A 16636-nucleotide genomic window follows, 5' to 3' on the forward strand; every position below is an offset into this window, starting at 1 on the left:
CTTTGAGTTCAGAGAAGAGCTCAGATGAGGATGGGGGCCTACCCTCTCTTCCATGAAAATCACAACACATGCAAGAACACCAGAGGAATTGGTTAAAAACAACAACAACAACAACAAAACTGCCAACAAGATTACAAAGGCCATCCTGCCCCCTGGACTCAGTGTTCCAGTCCTACCGAGGAATACAAAACATGGGACAAAGTGGCTCCTTCCTGGGAAGAGATCACATTTACTTCCTGCCAAACAACCGCCTTTCAAATCTAAATGTCAACCTCTCCCTCCTTCTGCAGAACCACCTTATTTATTTAGTCTTCGGTTTGTGGATGTCTGTGGCAAGCTTATTGGAAGGGCCCTGGGCATGTTGCTACATGGAACAAGAGGGAAAAGAAGGTGCCAAGAAGGATCTTTTAGACAGATTACTTTGGCCACTTACCGTCTCCAAAGGCGCTTAAAGCCTCCTATTGGCCAAAGGGCATTTTCATGACTTTCAGCCCCACCCCCCAGGCTGCTCTTTCAAGTGCACCCCATTCCTGAAAACATGACCCGATTTTAGGAACTGGTTGCCTGCTTCTGCCCACAGGCCACCTTCATGGACCTGACGTCTGCCTGGTACACCACCATCTAAGACTGGCACTGGCACACTTTTCTGTAAAGGGCAACAGATCGTAAAGTATTTTCAGCTTTGCAGGCCTGCCCGTCTGCTGTGACACTCACCGTTGCCATTTTAACGCAAAAGCAACTAAAATGCATTCATGCAAATGAACGAGTATGGCTGTGTTCTGATACAACTATTTATGTATGGACCTCGAAATTTGAATCGCATAGAATTTTCACGGCACCAAATGCTTTTTTTTATTTTTGCATGGGCAGGCACCGGAAATCGAACCCAGGTCTCTGGCATTGGCATGGCAGGCATGCCACTGTGGCCCACTCACCAGATGCTATCTTTTTGATATTTTTCAACCATTTAAAAACGTAAAAACCATTCTTAGCTCGCAGGCAGTACAAAAGCAGGCATGGGTCAGATTTGGCCTGTGGATCTTAGTCTGCTGGCTGACCCCTGATCTAAGCAACCCCTCTGCTCCAGAAATATCACTGCCCATTGTGTGGTCTTGGGTTTTGACTTTGCCTTTTTTCTTGACAGTTCTGGCCGCCACCAGTTGATGGTCAGCAATGAACAAGGAACTTATGCATTTTGATTAAACTTAAATCCCAGTATCAAGCAAGCAAAGGGCTAGTCTTACAGGGAGTAAAGAGTCCAGGAAGGAGAGTAGATTTTCCAATTTCTTCTCTTGCTGTGATAATGTATGTAAAGAGACAGGTTTTTTCCAGAAAAGGTAGCAAATCAAGTCACAGAGCGATTTTAAATGGTGGCGCCGAGTCTGTGAAAACTCTTCAGCCATCTCCCATTTAAACCTCTGCAGGACACGCTGGTAGGGATGAGATACTTCCATTGGTTGCCAGAAGCCCAGATGAAATTCCCCACAGAACACGCAGAGGCAATTTCAGCTTCTCTGGCCTGTCCCTGTCAGGTGTGCCAATTTCACAATTCCCCAAGATTCAGAACAACACGCAATTGCAAACTTGGAGAACATAGGATGAGGCCTACCCTATTTTCCCCATGCATTATTTCCTTTAGTTATGGTACCGAGTTTGACTTGCTCATAAGTAGAGCCAAAAAAGGAGCCTCCTTTGCAGAAACACTTCTGGAAATTTCGCTCCTATTCTGTTCTGCCTTTTGACCACAGCACTAAACCATTCACCAGCCTGGCCTGTACAACTCTAAAAGCTAATTGTCCCTTAAATTTCATACAGGGCTTATGTGACTAGACAGTGTTTACTTAAAAGGGGAAACATAACTGGATGAATGCTGTATATATAATTTCAGTACATTCTTTAAAAAATGATCATTTTCATTGATTTAAAACTTATTTAAGGCTATTTCTCTATTCCAAAAAGGTGATATTAGGGACTCTGTGGTTATCACAACTGATTAACAATTTCGTGAATAAATTTCTTCAGTAATAATGACAATTATAAATATATACATACATACATATTTTGCTTCTCTGTATACATATATGGTAGGCAGATGAGATATATGACATAGCAGCCAATATTTGTACTCATTTCACAGAGGAGAACAACTTTTCCTACTTTATTCTCAATTTATAAGTTCAAAAATGCTTTTTAACCTTTTCCAAGTAGACCATGCTGTGGAGTTTTGATTTGCAAGGGGTACAGGCAAGTTACATGTCCTCAACTACGGAATTACAGGGGAGGGAAAACAATATAAAAAGATACAACCCAAAAGGAAGCAGTGTATTGAGCCACAGGAGGAAAAATCACTTCCCTACATATGTCTTTTAAGTTAAATTAGGTTACCGAACTGCTACATAACGTGGAGTTCAACTTCGCAAATTAGCAGGAATCTACCATCTTTCATTTCCAAGGTGCCAAAAGCATGGCCAGGCTCACTAGAGCTTCTCATTGCTTGACGCTGGCTGTGCATGTGCCCACTGCCTTCTCCCATGCCCACTGTAACCCTCTGAGTCAGAACTTGGATGCAATCTTGAGAAGCCAAACAAAACCCCCAGAAATCCCAAGGTGAAAAAAAGGGCACCAGAAGGGCCCGGTTCCAGAATGTCACTTAAGACGTGGAAGGCTTCTGCTGTCCCTGCTCTGGGTAGACAGCCAAGTCATGTCAAGGCTTCCTGGAGATGAAATGTGAGAGAAGATAAACTCTGCTTTCATCTTTAAAAACATCAAAAAACAAATAACATCAAAACGCAAGCTGGCTAAGGGCTCCATTGTGCATACATAACTAATGGTGCAGTTGTAAGTCCCTATGGATTGCTCAAGCTCCCTAGACAAGATTTGGCATAAACCTGAGAGTGGGGGGGAGAGATGCATTCAAGGATTTCAGCCAGATACACGTGGGAGTGCATCCTTCCTTGCTCAACTAGTGGAAAGAGATAGGAAAGCTCAGCCACCGAATCCTTCCTTATAGTGAGGGTTCCACGGAGACCTCTTAGTTGTCTCAGCCATTTTATATGTGGAGATGGCATGCTGACTAGTTGAAAGTTTAAGTATCTTCTTTTAGGAAACTCAGTATTGTGTATCTTTGATCCATGATCAGTGTGTTTTCTCCTTGGCTATTAAATTCTTAAGACACATGATGCCCACTAGGATGGCTATAATTTAAAAAATACAGACAGTAACAAATATGGGTGAGGTTTGATGGGATTAGAACTCCCATCCATTACTTGTGGGAACATAAAATGGTGCAGTCCCTACGAAAAACAATTTGGCAGTTCCTCAGGTTAAACCATGTTACCCAGCAATTCCACTCCTAAGTATATACCCAAGAGAATTGAAAACATAGGTCCACACAAAAACTTAAATATGAATGTTCACAGCAGTACTGTTCACAAGAGCCAAATAGAAAAAACCCAAATGCACATCAATTAATGAAAGTATAAGCCATGTGCGGTATAGCCATACAATGGAATATAATTCAGCCTTTAAAAAAAAAATGATACATACATGCTAGAACATTATGCTAAGTCAATATATATGGAATGCCCATAATAAGCAAATCCATAGAGACAAGGAGTACATTAGTAGTTGCCAGGACTGGGGGGAGGAGAGAATTGGGAAGTGATTGCTTAATGGGTACAGGGTTTTTTTGGTGGGGTAATGAAAAAATTCTGGAATTAGATAGTAGTGATGGCTGTACAGCCTTGTAAAGGTACTAACGAAACGGGTGAAAGGTATAAAGAAAAACAATTCTAAGGAAGAGGAGATCTACGATATATTGAATACCAGCTGTCAGAGGCTGGGCTGAGCTACAGGTAACTTAACTACAGGTAACAGGCAACACTATGAGGATGGTGATGAACCGGTTTCACAGTTGAGGAATTAAATGTCCAGACAGGATCTGTGATTGCCCAACCACATCCAGCTTTAAGAAACCAATCAGTCCAAGTCTGCCAACCCCAACATCCATCATCTTTCTCTTATACTGCATGAGGCTGTAGTCTTGTTTATTCAGAATGTTTCCCAGCCTTGTGACCTTCAGGAACCCTAGGATGAGCTTCAATTTCCTAATCTTGTTAAGGGCTGAGACCTCTGGACCCAGCCCTCAGTTACAGTCTAAGCTAGCAGACTAACTCCTTACTTCAGAATGGCTTTTGGGTCCTTACCAAGTCTGTCAGGCATCTTATTATAATAATTCACCTTATTATAATAATTCACTGTGGGGAAGGAGGGTGGGGTCAAGAACTTCACTCAAGATGTTGTGAACAAGGACATAACTGTACCATAGGACTCCATAGAACTCTCCTGAAGGTGCTACTTCTATGCTCTGCTTCTCTATCCTCCCCACCCTGCTAGAAGCCATCAGCTGGACTTCCTGAGGTGGCCTCCCAATACACCCTTCCTAGCTGGCAACCGAGGTCTGCAACCTCTTGGTTCTTCCCAAAGGAACAGATGTTGTGACACATGGCCATCATCTTATGGCCCAACTAATTGTCATTGTTTTCCTCGGGTCTAGGGGCAAGAAAAAGTTACAAACTCCAAGCTACTTACCGAGCCCTGCTGGAGTAGGTTTACTTGGGGCAGTTCTCACAATCTCCACCACCAAAGTAAGGTATTTCCCACTTTTTGCATGGACAATACTGCCTTCTTTCCCTTGATGACAAGTCTCTCTCTCAAAATAATGCTAAACTAAAATGGCAATCAGCTGGGCTGGGGTTCTCCCTGAAATGGGCAACAAATACAGCAGTTCTAACTTACCTTATTGTCAACATTGTCTAATAAAAAGACCATCAACTGCCTTGTCAGTCTCAGAAGTATCAAATATACATGATTGTTCTTCACAGAGAAATGACAGCAAGAATTCTGAAGCCATGCTTGGAACACACCCATTGTCCCAGCAAGTGTGACCTCCACCCTGGCCAGGGGACACTGTAGAAGAACCCCTGGTATGCAACTGCTGAATAGGTGACTCTTATGTCCTACTGCTTCCAGGACCTGATATATTAAAATCATAATCTTTTGGGTGGGATTATAACCCCGGTTTCCTAATAAATGGAAACACATGAGGTTGGCAAATGCAGAACCAGGACTGCAACCCACTCCCCTAGTGCCTAGTGAGACTGTCACTCTATCACCAACAGCCTCAAACCAAAACCCCAAGGATCACACTCAAGAACCACCAAGAGCCCCAGAAGATTCCAAGAGCATGGCTGAAGTCCAGAAATTAGTCAGCCTTCTTCTCCCTTTCCTGGTGATGAGGCTGGCAAGAAGTTATAATGAAACCATAAGAGTCAGAGATGTGCATTTGTTAAATGACGTATAAAACGCCACATCCCTCTACAGATTCTATATTATTTTGAAATTTGCCTAAGTTTCCTTCTTAAAATTTGGAAGCAAATGCTTTTCTCCATAGCCTGTGAGGAAGCCAACCTAGAAGGTTTCAAGTTTCAGATCCTCTTCAAATGTCCCGTCTTTATGTCCTGACACCAGCTCCCAGTTTCGTTTGCAAAGCTCTCTCCCATTCTGTTTCTCATTTACCCCACTGCTGAGCAGCCAGAAAGTCCCCAGTAAACCACAGACCCAGGGCTTGAACCAACCTCTTGATTCTCCATATTAACCTGTCCTAATACTGTCCCAGTACGACTGGTCCCAGCGAACCCCTCTGGCAAGTCACCCTTGTTTGCAGCACACAAAGAACCTCCTCAGTGCTAGCTAGCTTTTGTGCAATCACACCAAATAGAACTGAGTTAAGACCTCCAAGCACAGGAAACCATTTGGTAAGACACGAGGATTAAAAAAATAAGCTGCATGACATTTATTTTGTCTTGTTAACATTAATATCTGTAGAAACATTTTATTGTCAGTATAAAAATTAACAGGCTTTATTAAATACTTTCTCCAATTTCTTAACACGTAAAATCAGTGTAATCTGCATTCATGTTGCATGGCTATCGCAAAGTGAGTGGGTGTTTCTAAAGCAAAACACAATACTTTAATACCGAACAAAGACTACAGCGATATATATTTTTTCAATCTGACATCAGTGTCAGGCCAGATCTTTTGGTGAGGTCCTGCCAGAATTAGATGGAAGTAATCCCTTAAAAGAATGGAAGTATTCCCCAAACTATCAGCAGAACATCTCTGTGTTTCAATTTTCAATTGTGAGACTTAAAGATACTAAAAGCCTTCTCTAAGACCAAAGAATCTGGATGCTATTATCAAAAATCACCAAAGAGAACATAGGCCAACCTGATTAACGTGCAACTCGAGGGCAGAAGGCCAGCTGCCGGGAGAGAAGTACATTCCGCTATCATCTCAGCTAAACTCCATCCTCCAAAATGGATTAAGGCATTTTCTTAAGAGGATGCTGGTACCGTTTACACTGGGAAGTTCAGTTAAATGTTATATAGGTCCAATGAGAAGCTGCATACAGGAACAAAACACCTTCTTACTAAGAGGTTTTTTGTTATAAGATGGTTTAAGAACAATTTTCTGACAGCAGAATTTAAACACAAATAAATCAAAACTTCACTTTCCCCAAATTATTCATAGACTGTCTATATTTTTCTTTTCAAAGGATCTGATAACTAGTTAAGTCTGAACAATAGATTAACTAGTCCGCTGCACTGCCTGCATAGAAATGCCACTTAAATTACAAAACAAAACCAAAAAAAAAAAACAAAAAACACTATAAATGATTAGTCATTTTTGTATATTACCAATTCATTAATAAATTAATGTTATACCATTTTCCCTGAAAGCAAAAGTATTTTTCCACCTCTGCTTGGTGAAAAGTAAGAAATTCTGTGTAAGAAACAGCAATTAGCAAACAGCTATTTTTAAAAAAAAAAGAAAGACCAATTTTCCAGGTGCATTGGGACTGCCATTTAAAATCAATACAAAAAATAATTCATTGTAAATATATAATATATATTTATACATAATTTGAATATATTTACATACATCCAGCACCTATGTACTGCATTTGTGCTCTGTTAAGTGTGTGCTGACATATATTTTCTCCAATTATTACAAAATTAACAAGGAAGGCAGACGTGTGTTTGCCTTGAGTCCCCGTGGCCCACCGCCGATGACCATCCCGTCGCCGGCTCGGGGAGGTCACGCCCTCGGTCCGTGCCGTCCACGACGCCATCCACGTTCTCCTCTTCTGGGTGGAGATGACAAGTTTTCAGCTGTATAAATCTTTACATGTGTGCCGATTACTTTTCCAATTATTTACTCCTCTGACCCATATATACAAGCGGAGGCAACAAGCTCCTGGAGATACGGCCTCCCTGCTCAGTGTAGAAGGGCTCCTGGTGCCATCCCATTCGAAGACAGGGGGACCCGGTGGCTCATGTTTTAACACTGCCGTTTACGTGTGGGTACTGAGGAAGGCAGGGCTCGTAAGGCATAGGGTCCGGAGAGAAAACAGAGTCATCTCCCGAAGAACAAGAGCTCCTTGTGTCGGGAAAACTAGGTGAATACTGTTCGAGAGGCTGACTGAGGTCCAGGTATTCCTGAAAGAAGGGAAGAGAAATGTCTTGTTTCAAACAGGGGCTCTCGAGACACTGATGTGGAGCTGGGACAGGAGGGGGCAGCCCTTGAGCTTTTGCAGAGACCCAGGCCACAGCAGCTTTCAAAGACCTCCCTGAACAACCCCCCAACTTATTTACCCTAGGCTGCCCTTTTCTTTTTTGGGGGGTGGGGGGGTGCACGGTCTGGGAATCGAACCCGGGTCTCCCACATGAAAGGCGAGCATTCTACCACTGAACCACCCATGCACCCTGCCCTTTTCTTTTATGACCTATTATGAATAAACTGTTGGCAAGCGGAGGACAATGGAACCCTGTTGGACAGCGGGTATTAGGCAGCCAAACTGTTTCGGAGCTGAAGGGTCTGCTGGCTCCCAACTCCCTCGCCAGAAGACGGGGTCCAAACGGTGGCCCCAGCAAAACGAGAAATACTAACACATTGTTAATTTCTGGGCCCACCTTAAATAGTTGAAAGCAGGAGTATTTTATGAATCGCATTTCACTCTTGTTGCTTCTAGGACAACTTAAGGGAAATATGGCTTCATTCAGAGGCAATTTAACAGATGTCCTTCATTATACTCAGAAGCACTTCCATTCGAAAAAGTAAATAGGTTAAAAAAAAAAAAAAGCCTAGGATAGACACTCTTGGATATTATATCCACAATGGGCTTTTAAAGGAAAGGTTAGGAAAACAGGTTACGTTTTCAAAGTTCTGAAGGCCTGAAATTCAGAAAGTGCAATCCTGCTCTCCAAAGCATTCCACGGTTTGCTGTTGGGAAAAAGCCCACTGGATGGCCCAGGAGAAGACTTGTCCAACTCAAGACAGGTCAAGAGACTACATGACAACTTTAGACAAGAATCGATAACCACGGGCTGAATCCTGCCCACTGCCTGGTTTGGTACAGCCCAAGAGCTAAGAATGGGGCAGACGTTTTCCAACTGTTGGTGGGGTGGGGGGCGGGGACCAAAACAAGCACAGCTCATGGCATGAAAATTAGATACAATTACATAAAACTCATACAAATGTACAGAAAATCCAAATTTCAGGGTCCATAAATCAAACTTTACCAGCACACAGGCAAGCTCACACTTATACACTGTCTGCGGCTGAGCTGAGCAGCTGCGACAGAGACCGCCTGGTCTGCAGAGCTGAAAATATTTACTCTGGCCCTTTGCACGAAAAAAAATGCACCGACCCCTGCCCTAGCGGGGTGATAAGATTTCTAAACTGGGGGACGAGGCTCCCTGCCTTTACTGAGCAGGCAGCCCGGGACCGTCCAGCTCACACACCCAGAAAGGTTCTTCTCTGATGCGTGGTGTTGCTGCGAGGGGGGCAGAAAGCGCCGACCCCAGCACAGTGTCAGCGTTATCAGAAAAGGGCCCACAGAATGTTGGCAATTGTGTGTTTCAAAAGGCAAAAAGCGCTGTAATTCATCACCAGGACTGGCAAGAGAAAGCCTCCCCATCCGAGACGGGGGGATGTGTCAGCTCCAACAATATCAGCAGGAACCACACAACTGGAAGCAAACACGCCCACCACATCAAAAGAGAACGTTTTGCTTACAATGATAGAAATGAAATTGTGTCCTACATGGAACCATTTTCCTTGAGCATCTGGTAATGATTTTCAGGAGGAAAGGAACTTCGATTTTTATATCCGTTGGACAATATGCCACTCTGTTTTTTAACTTTAGGGTGCTAGATAAAAAATTCAGCATCCACGAACCCACTTGCAATGCGGATACATAAATAAGTATCATGGAACATGGATATAGGATCATTAAAATGGAACTTCAGTGCTTTCCCCGGTTTCTAAATGAAGCCATAAACTTTCATATCTGATAGGGAAAAGTAGGGGTATCAGTAGATTCCAAGTCTAGGGTCAAAGGAACTTATACTAGAAACAACGGTTTTGGCACGAGAAGAAAGCTAGCCCCCCCCCCCCAGCCCCCAACCGTTCCTTTCCTTTCAACTTCTGAAGGTCAGCTGCATTCATTTAAACGCTAGTCCTCCCTCCCTTTATCTGTGACCCACAGTCAGGCTCACAAGAGAAAGCTGCTCGGGTGGGGCTTCACATCACTACATTTAAATAAATACTTTTTCAAAATCACTCTACAGTGACTTCTTAGATCAGCAATTAAATGTAATATCTGCCTTCTAAAACGTTTGGGATCAGATTTTCACTTTTTTTTTTTGCTGTAGTGAAGACATTTTTTTTTTCCTGACACATCCTCATTAAATCCACCCACTAACAGTTGCTCTGGACCATGCAGTTAATTGGACTTGATCAATTGATCACCTTTCCCGAGAGGAGCAAGTCTCTTTGGTGTCCTTCACAGCACATTCTTTCCATACCATAGAGGCCACTCGATCCAAATACGGAAGCAGCCACTGAAATGGCAGAAGAGGGCTTCTTTTGTGGGCAGAGACTGTAAATGCCTTATTTTAATAAAAGGAGCATGTTTTCCCTTTAAGTACATTCAAGCCACTCATTAGAGAAAACTGCGTGTTCCCTTGCATACAACATAGAAAGAGAACACAAGCCACACCCTAGGAGCACTCAGGGCCCTATGAGACACCGTCAGTGAGACGCTGGAATTACTGAGCTTCGACGCAACCAGTGAAGCTCACGTGTGGTTCTCTCCCCAGAGGCCAGGAAACAGAAGCAAACCAGCACATCAGCCATCACTCCTTCGCAGGCAAGCCGAGATGCTGTGACCGACCATTTCCCTCCACTCCCCAACTCTCCTAAACACCCCCCCACATCCTGGACCCCTCACCTGAAGCCACTGTGAGGTGCAGACTCAAGCACGTGCCCCGTCTCTGGCTTCATGAGTCAGACCTCCCAAAATGCAGTTCCGAGCAAAATCATGATTCGACAGGAACCCCTATTTTCACCCTGTCTGACCTCTGTGGCAAAATGATAAACCTCTATCACACACTCCAACAGAGAAGGAAGGCTGCATTTAAAAAGCCATGGTGGGCCCCTTGGGCCAGGCAAGGACAATGGGCTTCTGGAAAGTTCTTACCTCATTGGTTGTGAGAGTTAGAGTCCGATCCAAGTCCTCTACCAACTGTTTAAACGTTGGTCTCTGTGAGGGCACGGCGTGCCAACAGTCCCTCATCATCATATACCTGGAACAAATTAATTTTCTTGGTGAATTAATTTCACAGGTCAGGGTGCTTGACTATAGCCAGTTTCAATAGGCAAAATGGAGAAAAGCCCTAAATCATGAAAATGCATTAGAACTTCCCAAGTGGATAAATCGGGCAGTGGTTATTTCTTTCCCAAAAGACTCACTGTAGCATCCTCTGAAAGGTGCTCTGATTTTCAAAAATATCACTTTATGCAACAATGTTTCAGAAATGCTTCTTTATCACCAAGAACATCCCTTCTATGTGTTTTCACGGCTGACTTCTACCACCTGTCCCAGCGTGCCCTACCAAACGAGTATCATAAACCCACCCTTGGAAGGCAAGTTTGGAGGTCATGGGCAAATGACTTACTGAGCAGGTTGGCTCGCAGTACCCTGCCCCCACCCCCAAACCCCCTGCTTCAACCAAAGCAGCTTGACCTTCATTTCCCTGATGCTTTGGGTTTTGTTTTTTAATTTTAGTTGGCCAAGGTTCTTCAGAGTAAAGAAATGCAAAGCCATCAGGGAACGTTTTTTCAGGAATTAATTTGCCACACCTTCTGGTGCATACTAACTTCTTGATTAACTCTTTGATAGGCCAGGTTCCCAGGCAGATCTTGATTATGGGTTTTGAAAGAACCTTCATGTTAGAAAAGTTAATAGGAATGAAAGAAACGCCTTTATAAAGTACACTATGAAGTGAGCTCATTCCTCAGACGTCCACTAGACACCAAAGAACACTCATGGGATTACTGACATAAAATCCCCCACAAAACCACACACAACAGCCCATGGTCTCCGGGACAATCTCTCTTCCTAGTTAATCTGGTGGGGTGAGGACGGTACTCCTTTTCAAAGCATGAGTTTTACTGCCCAAAACACATGTCACAAACACAAGGTAATTTCATTTAAAGCATGCGCCATGTTTTTCTAGAAATCAGCTAATGATTTTATAAGAAAGATCTGGTGCTCTACAGAAGGCAACTGGATTAAGTTTTAATTCTCTGCCTTAAGATGTGGATGAAATGCAGGTAACCAGACAGTGGCTCATCACTCTGAGGAAAGGTGGCCAGTGACACTAGATTTTCCATTACCACTAAGAAGCCATATTCTCCACTGGCCACGCCATAGCCAACCACCACAGAGAAGTTTCCTGGTTCTTTAACCCCACCCCCTAGAGCGGCAGCCCCACGGCTTTCCAGCTCATTTTCTGACCTATGTATGAGGAGTGGCCAAATCTGTCTCCCCTACTCTCTCTTAGACAGAGAGCAGCAAAGCACAGCCCAGCAGTGGAGGGAGCCCACTCAGCTCCTGCCACAGACCTGGGACCCCTCTGACCAGGAGCCCACCTCCCACCATGTTTTAAAGTCCAACTCCATACACCACAAACGGATCGTTCTTTTCTCTGGACAAGGAATGGCTGTCACTGTGGCTATCTATCTCCATTCTGTGATCCAGCCCAGAAAGCTTCAGCAATTCTTCTTAGAGCATGTTTATGGACAGTCAGAGCCTTAGAGATGCAAGAGAAGCTGGGAGAAGCAACGCCGGCATGGTAATCCACGGCGTTCCTTACAGTTCATTGGTGCAGTTGGCCGGCTTATCCATCCGGTGCCCTTCCTTGAGCAGCTTAAAGAGTTCTTCCACGGGAATGCCTGGGTAGGGTGAGCCCCCTAAGGTGAAGATCTCCCACATTAACACTCCAAAGGACCAGCTGCAAAGAAGGAAGGACACACAGAATTACCAGCCCATTGGAACCACAGAGACTTACACACGCCCAGGGAAAAAAACAAACACCCATTGGCTTCTTAGGTTCAAAGACAGATGACCTGAGCCCTCATGCAATCCATCCCATGGGCCCCCTGTCCACAATGAGATCCCCCGATGGTGATGGATTCCTGAGGCTGTTCCAATGGAATTTTTCATCATCATACAAAAAAAAAGGGCAAACTCCATCACTCGTAAATACAGTTGTTCTCACCTGCACTGATACCAATGTGAGGATCTCAATTCGAAAGCTTAAAAGGCCATTTTGCCCTCTTGTCCAATTCTTCCATCTCCAGGACCCAAGGGCTGTGATCTGCCTGTATGGGCGGCTGACAGGACAAGGCCAGCCCGCTAATTCTAGGAGATCACCGCTGTCCTGTTCGGCCGATGGAGCCTCTAAGGCACAAAGGTTCTATGGACTAAGCTCACGAAGGGAGTGAGCGCACAGTGCTTGGATTGGGGTGGAAGGGTCCTGGGCCCTCAACCAGACAAGGGTGATACAAAAGAAAGGGAAATCATTTTACCGGGCGAAATTTATACCACAGTTGGACTTTCTGAGTCTAGTACAGGGGATTCACACTCTAGGATGATCAGCAGGAAATTCTGAATTTACCTCTGGAAACTCACTGTTATTGATTCTATTCTGGTGAAAAGTGAAACTGTCCCCCATTTTCTGCCAAGAAGAGAGGGAGCACGATGCAAGCAAGACAGCCACCTGCCTCCGTCTGCCCAGATCACAACTGAGAATCCTAACGCCTTCCTTTATATGCTTTCTGAGAGGACTGAGATGACAGGGAATCAATGCTTACTTCAGAAATGCTCCCATTCTGTATTGAAAAAGAAATGGCTCGACTGCTGTTGGTGTTCTTTACCTTTTTACTTTGGAGTAATTCCCGACTCACAGTAAGGTGCAAAACCAGAGCAGCGCTGTGCGTCTTCTACCTCGGTTCCCACAACGAGAATATCTTTCAACCAAATTTCCAAATCTAACATCTCAAAATATCAGTTGGAGCCTGACCCTAATGGTATTTTAAGGATGTTATAATAGAAATTTTATATAATTTCTATAAATAGCAAGGATGCTAAGGATGAACACAACAAGCGGGCCCCAGGGAAGTCACCTAAGCTCACCAAATTCAACCCAACTCTGCCCTTTAAAGACAAAGCTGGAATGGGGGAAATAAAGCAAATCACCATCAAAATAGGAAAAGCCTCAGTACTGTTTCTTTTTCAAGAGTGAAAAACATGCCAAGAGCTTGTAGATGCACATCCATGAATCAGTTCAAGGGGGGGACTTCTGGTCTGGCTGATAAAATCAGGCCAATTGCCAACAGAGCCTTAGTGCCAGCCTACCCTAAACCCTGACCTTCCTAAGGCTGGCTCCTACCTACCACAAAACCGTGAACTGCAGCAGGTACCAAAGAATGAAGAAGGGCAAAGCACTGTACAGTATGTGTGCAGTTCAACCCCATGAAGAAGCCGGAGGAAAGGGAGTTACTTACACGTCACTCTGATGGGTGTACACTCTATCAAAAAGGGCTTCGGGAGCCATCCACTTGACCGGAAGTCGCCCCTACAAATGTGGAAGAAAACACGTAGAAACCAACATGTTAAAAATGAGTTTACTGGGCGGGCCACGGTGGCTCAGCAGACAAGAATGCTTGCCTGCCGTGCCAGAGGACCAGGGTTCAATTCCCGGTGCCTGCCCATGTACAAAAAAAAAAAAAAAATGAGTTTACTAAAAAAAATATAAAAATAAAGGGTGGGCCACTGTGGCTCAGCAGGCAGAGTTCTTGTTTGCCGGGCTGGAGACCCAGATTCGATTCCTGGTGCCTGTCCATGCAAAAATAAAAAAAACAGTTTACTCTAGGAAGGCCCAATGGGGCTGTGCAGTGTTTGAGCTGATACTTTGATGTCTTGTACTGGTCTTTCATTAGGGCAGAAATAAGCTCCAAACAGACCTCGACATGATGTGTTAGTTGCACAGATTTGGAGACATTAACGAAATGTTATGTCCTTATTTCCTCATTACCATTATTATTTCCCCAGCCCACAGGCTCATCCTGACCAACTTCTAGGCAAAAATTAACCAAGTAAATCCCAAGCTCTCAACCTTTGCTATGAAAGCCCTCAATAAACAAACACATGGAAATCATCGAGACTGCTGGTGCCCCCTGCGTCCGAGAGTGTTTCACAGTTACTAAAAGTCCCCTGAGCTCAGCTTCAATTTGCTTATTGAGAAGTTTGCAAAGAGTCAAGCAAACAAATAAGAATAAAGTAGAGAGAAAGAGCCCTTTTTGCTTCCTTTTAGTGCTGCAAATCTATGATCTTTCATTCCGGACCATTCTGAATCCTCTCTCTCCCCGTCCCCTATAGCATTGTCTGGAGACTTACATTTGTGGTTTTTTTGTAGTAGTCTATATTGTTGATATCTCTGGCCAGCCCAAAGTCTGCTATTTTCATCACATTGTTTTCTGTTACCAAAACATTTCTGGCTGCTAAGTCCCGATGAATACACTGAAATCAAGAAAGGAGGGGGAAAAAATAGAAGTCATTACAAAATGCTTCACAAATAAAGGGGAAATACACTAAAATTTCTTTGACTACAGAAAAACATCTAAGATGTTAGAAAAAACATCTTAAGTCAAAAACTGGTATTTACTTTCTAATAAAAATAAATAAAAACCCAAGGCCATTTCAAAGGACAAAGGCAGACAAAATCACTGCACACCCTTTTATAGAGTTGCCTGACAACATTGGCATCTCCTTGAGCTGCCTCTAAGATCTGTGTTAGATCACCCTGAAATCTGCTATCTCAGCTCTTGTTCTCACTTCCACTCCTCAGAAAAGTTGGCTAAACTCAAACGTTACTTCCTCTTTACCTCTTACTTGCTCCTCAAACTTTCTCCCCTGGTTCCTATCCCTGCCTCCCCTTATGCTTATGAAGGACAGCTTCAAGAAAGGCCTTTGAGGCCTCTTCTAAATTCTAATTATTTTCCCTCCCTGCACAGTTAATTTCTTTGGCTCATTTCTGAAAATTGTCCCTCTGTTGGGTCCACCGTCCTCCTCTTTCCCTCTCCATCTTCTGCTGGCACCTCTCTCTTAAATAGAGGAATCGTCCCCTTAATTTTCTGTTTTTTTCCTATATTCTCATAGCTTCAACTCTTAGATACATACAATGGACCTGCAAATTCACATTCTCTTTTCCAACTGGCTATGGGGCATTTCCACATCATGTGCCCTTTGCACCTCAATTTCCAGGTTTCTACTCCCCCAGTTCTTCTCCTCTTTGTCTCTCTTGATAGAAAGGTATACAACGGGAATTCTTTACGCACTGCTCCCAAGACCTGTTAATTTTGGCTTCGAAATGCCGCTATCCGACGTGTCCCCCGTGCTCCCTTCCCCATGCTAACCCTTGAAGTCCACAGTCTCATCTCCATGATGGCTATTCCGCCTGCCTCGCTGGTCTCCAACTTCCAAACTCAGCCCTTTTCGTCCGCCACACTCCCCACAAATTGGACTTTTGAAAGAACTGATCGTCCATGTCCTTTCCTGGTTTACATCTTGGCTAATGCGTGTCTACTCCTGAGGGAGTCCACTCACATTCTCGCAGTCCACGTCCAGCAGACCCCTGCCCCACGCCAGCAGCTCAATCTCTGCCCACTCGAATACTGGGGTGGGGGGGGGGGCGCTCACTGCAGAAATGCTTCCCGTGGGGCAGCACATTAGTGGCCTGACACTAATCCTAAGGTCTTAGGATTAACTGCTCCTTTCTACAAATAATATGCATTTGTTACCTGTCTAAAGTGTTTCAGTTGTGCTGTTAATATATTAAGATTTCATCATGACATGATGATGATGGTCATTAGGTCCAAAATCATCACCTCCTATTTTGAGAAGCAGTAAGGAACAAAGAAACAGAGAGATGTCACCATCAAACACTTTTAACAGGTTATGTGCAAAGGAGAAGTCTCACATGAAGGAAAGCTTCTTTCCAACCCATTTGACAAAGTTGAAATGGGGCCGACTGTAAATGGGCACAGTACAAAAGGAGCAAGCCAAACTACCTCTGAGGCATAAAAGAGGAATTATTTCTTTCCAACCCCCAACCCCCAACCATTCCGTGTTTCCACAGGCTGCCATGCTCCCCCTCTCCTGCGCCGA

General features: G+C 44.0%; 1 protein-coding gene across 13 annotated transcripts in view; it reads right to left on the bottom strand.

Annotated features, from left to right (window-relative positions):
* Positions 1-5830: 5830 nt before the first annotated feature.
* FGFR2 (fibroblast growth factor receptor 2) overlaps positions 5831-16636 on the bottom strand; it is a 102769-nt gene continuing 91963 nt past the window's right edge. For all 13 annotated transcript variants that reach the window (XM_077126239.1, XM_077126237.1, XM_077126235.1 and 10 more), the window contains 5 exons: positions 14867-14989; positions 13975-14045; positions 12282-12419; positions 10604-10709; positions 5831-7559 (listed from right to left, as the gene is read on the bottom strand). In XM_077126239.1, the coding sequence (XP_076982354.1) occupies positions 7395-7559; positions 10604-10709; positions 12282-12419; positions 13975-14045; positions 14867-14989 (603 nt within the window). In that variant the 3' untranslated portion in view covers positions 5831-7394. The remainder of the gene's footprint in view (positions 7560-10603; positions 10710-12281; positions 12420-13974; positions 14046-14866; positions 14990-16636) is intronic.

The sequence above is a fragment of the Tamandua tetradactyla genome, chromosome 13 (assembly GCF_023851605.1).
Source record: "Tamandua tetradactyla isolate mTamTet1 chromosome 13, mTamTet1.pri, whole genome shotgun sequence".
In the NCBI taxonomy this organism is placed as follows: domain Eukaryota; kingdom Metazoa; phylum Chordata; class Mammalia; order Pilosa; family Myrmecophagidae; genus Tamandua; species Tamandua tetradactyla.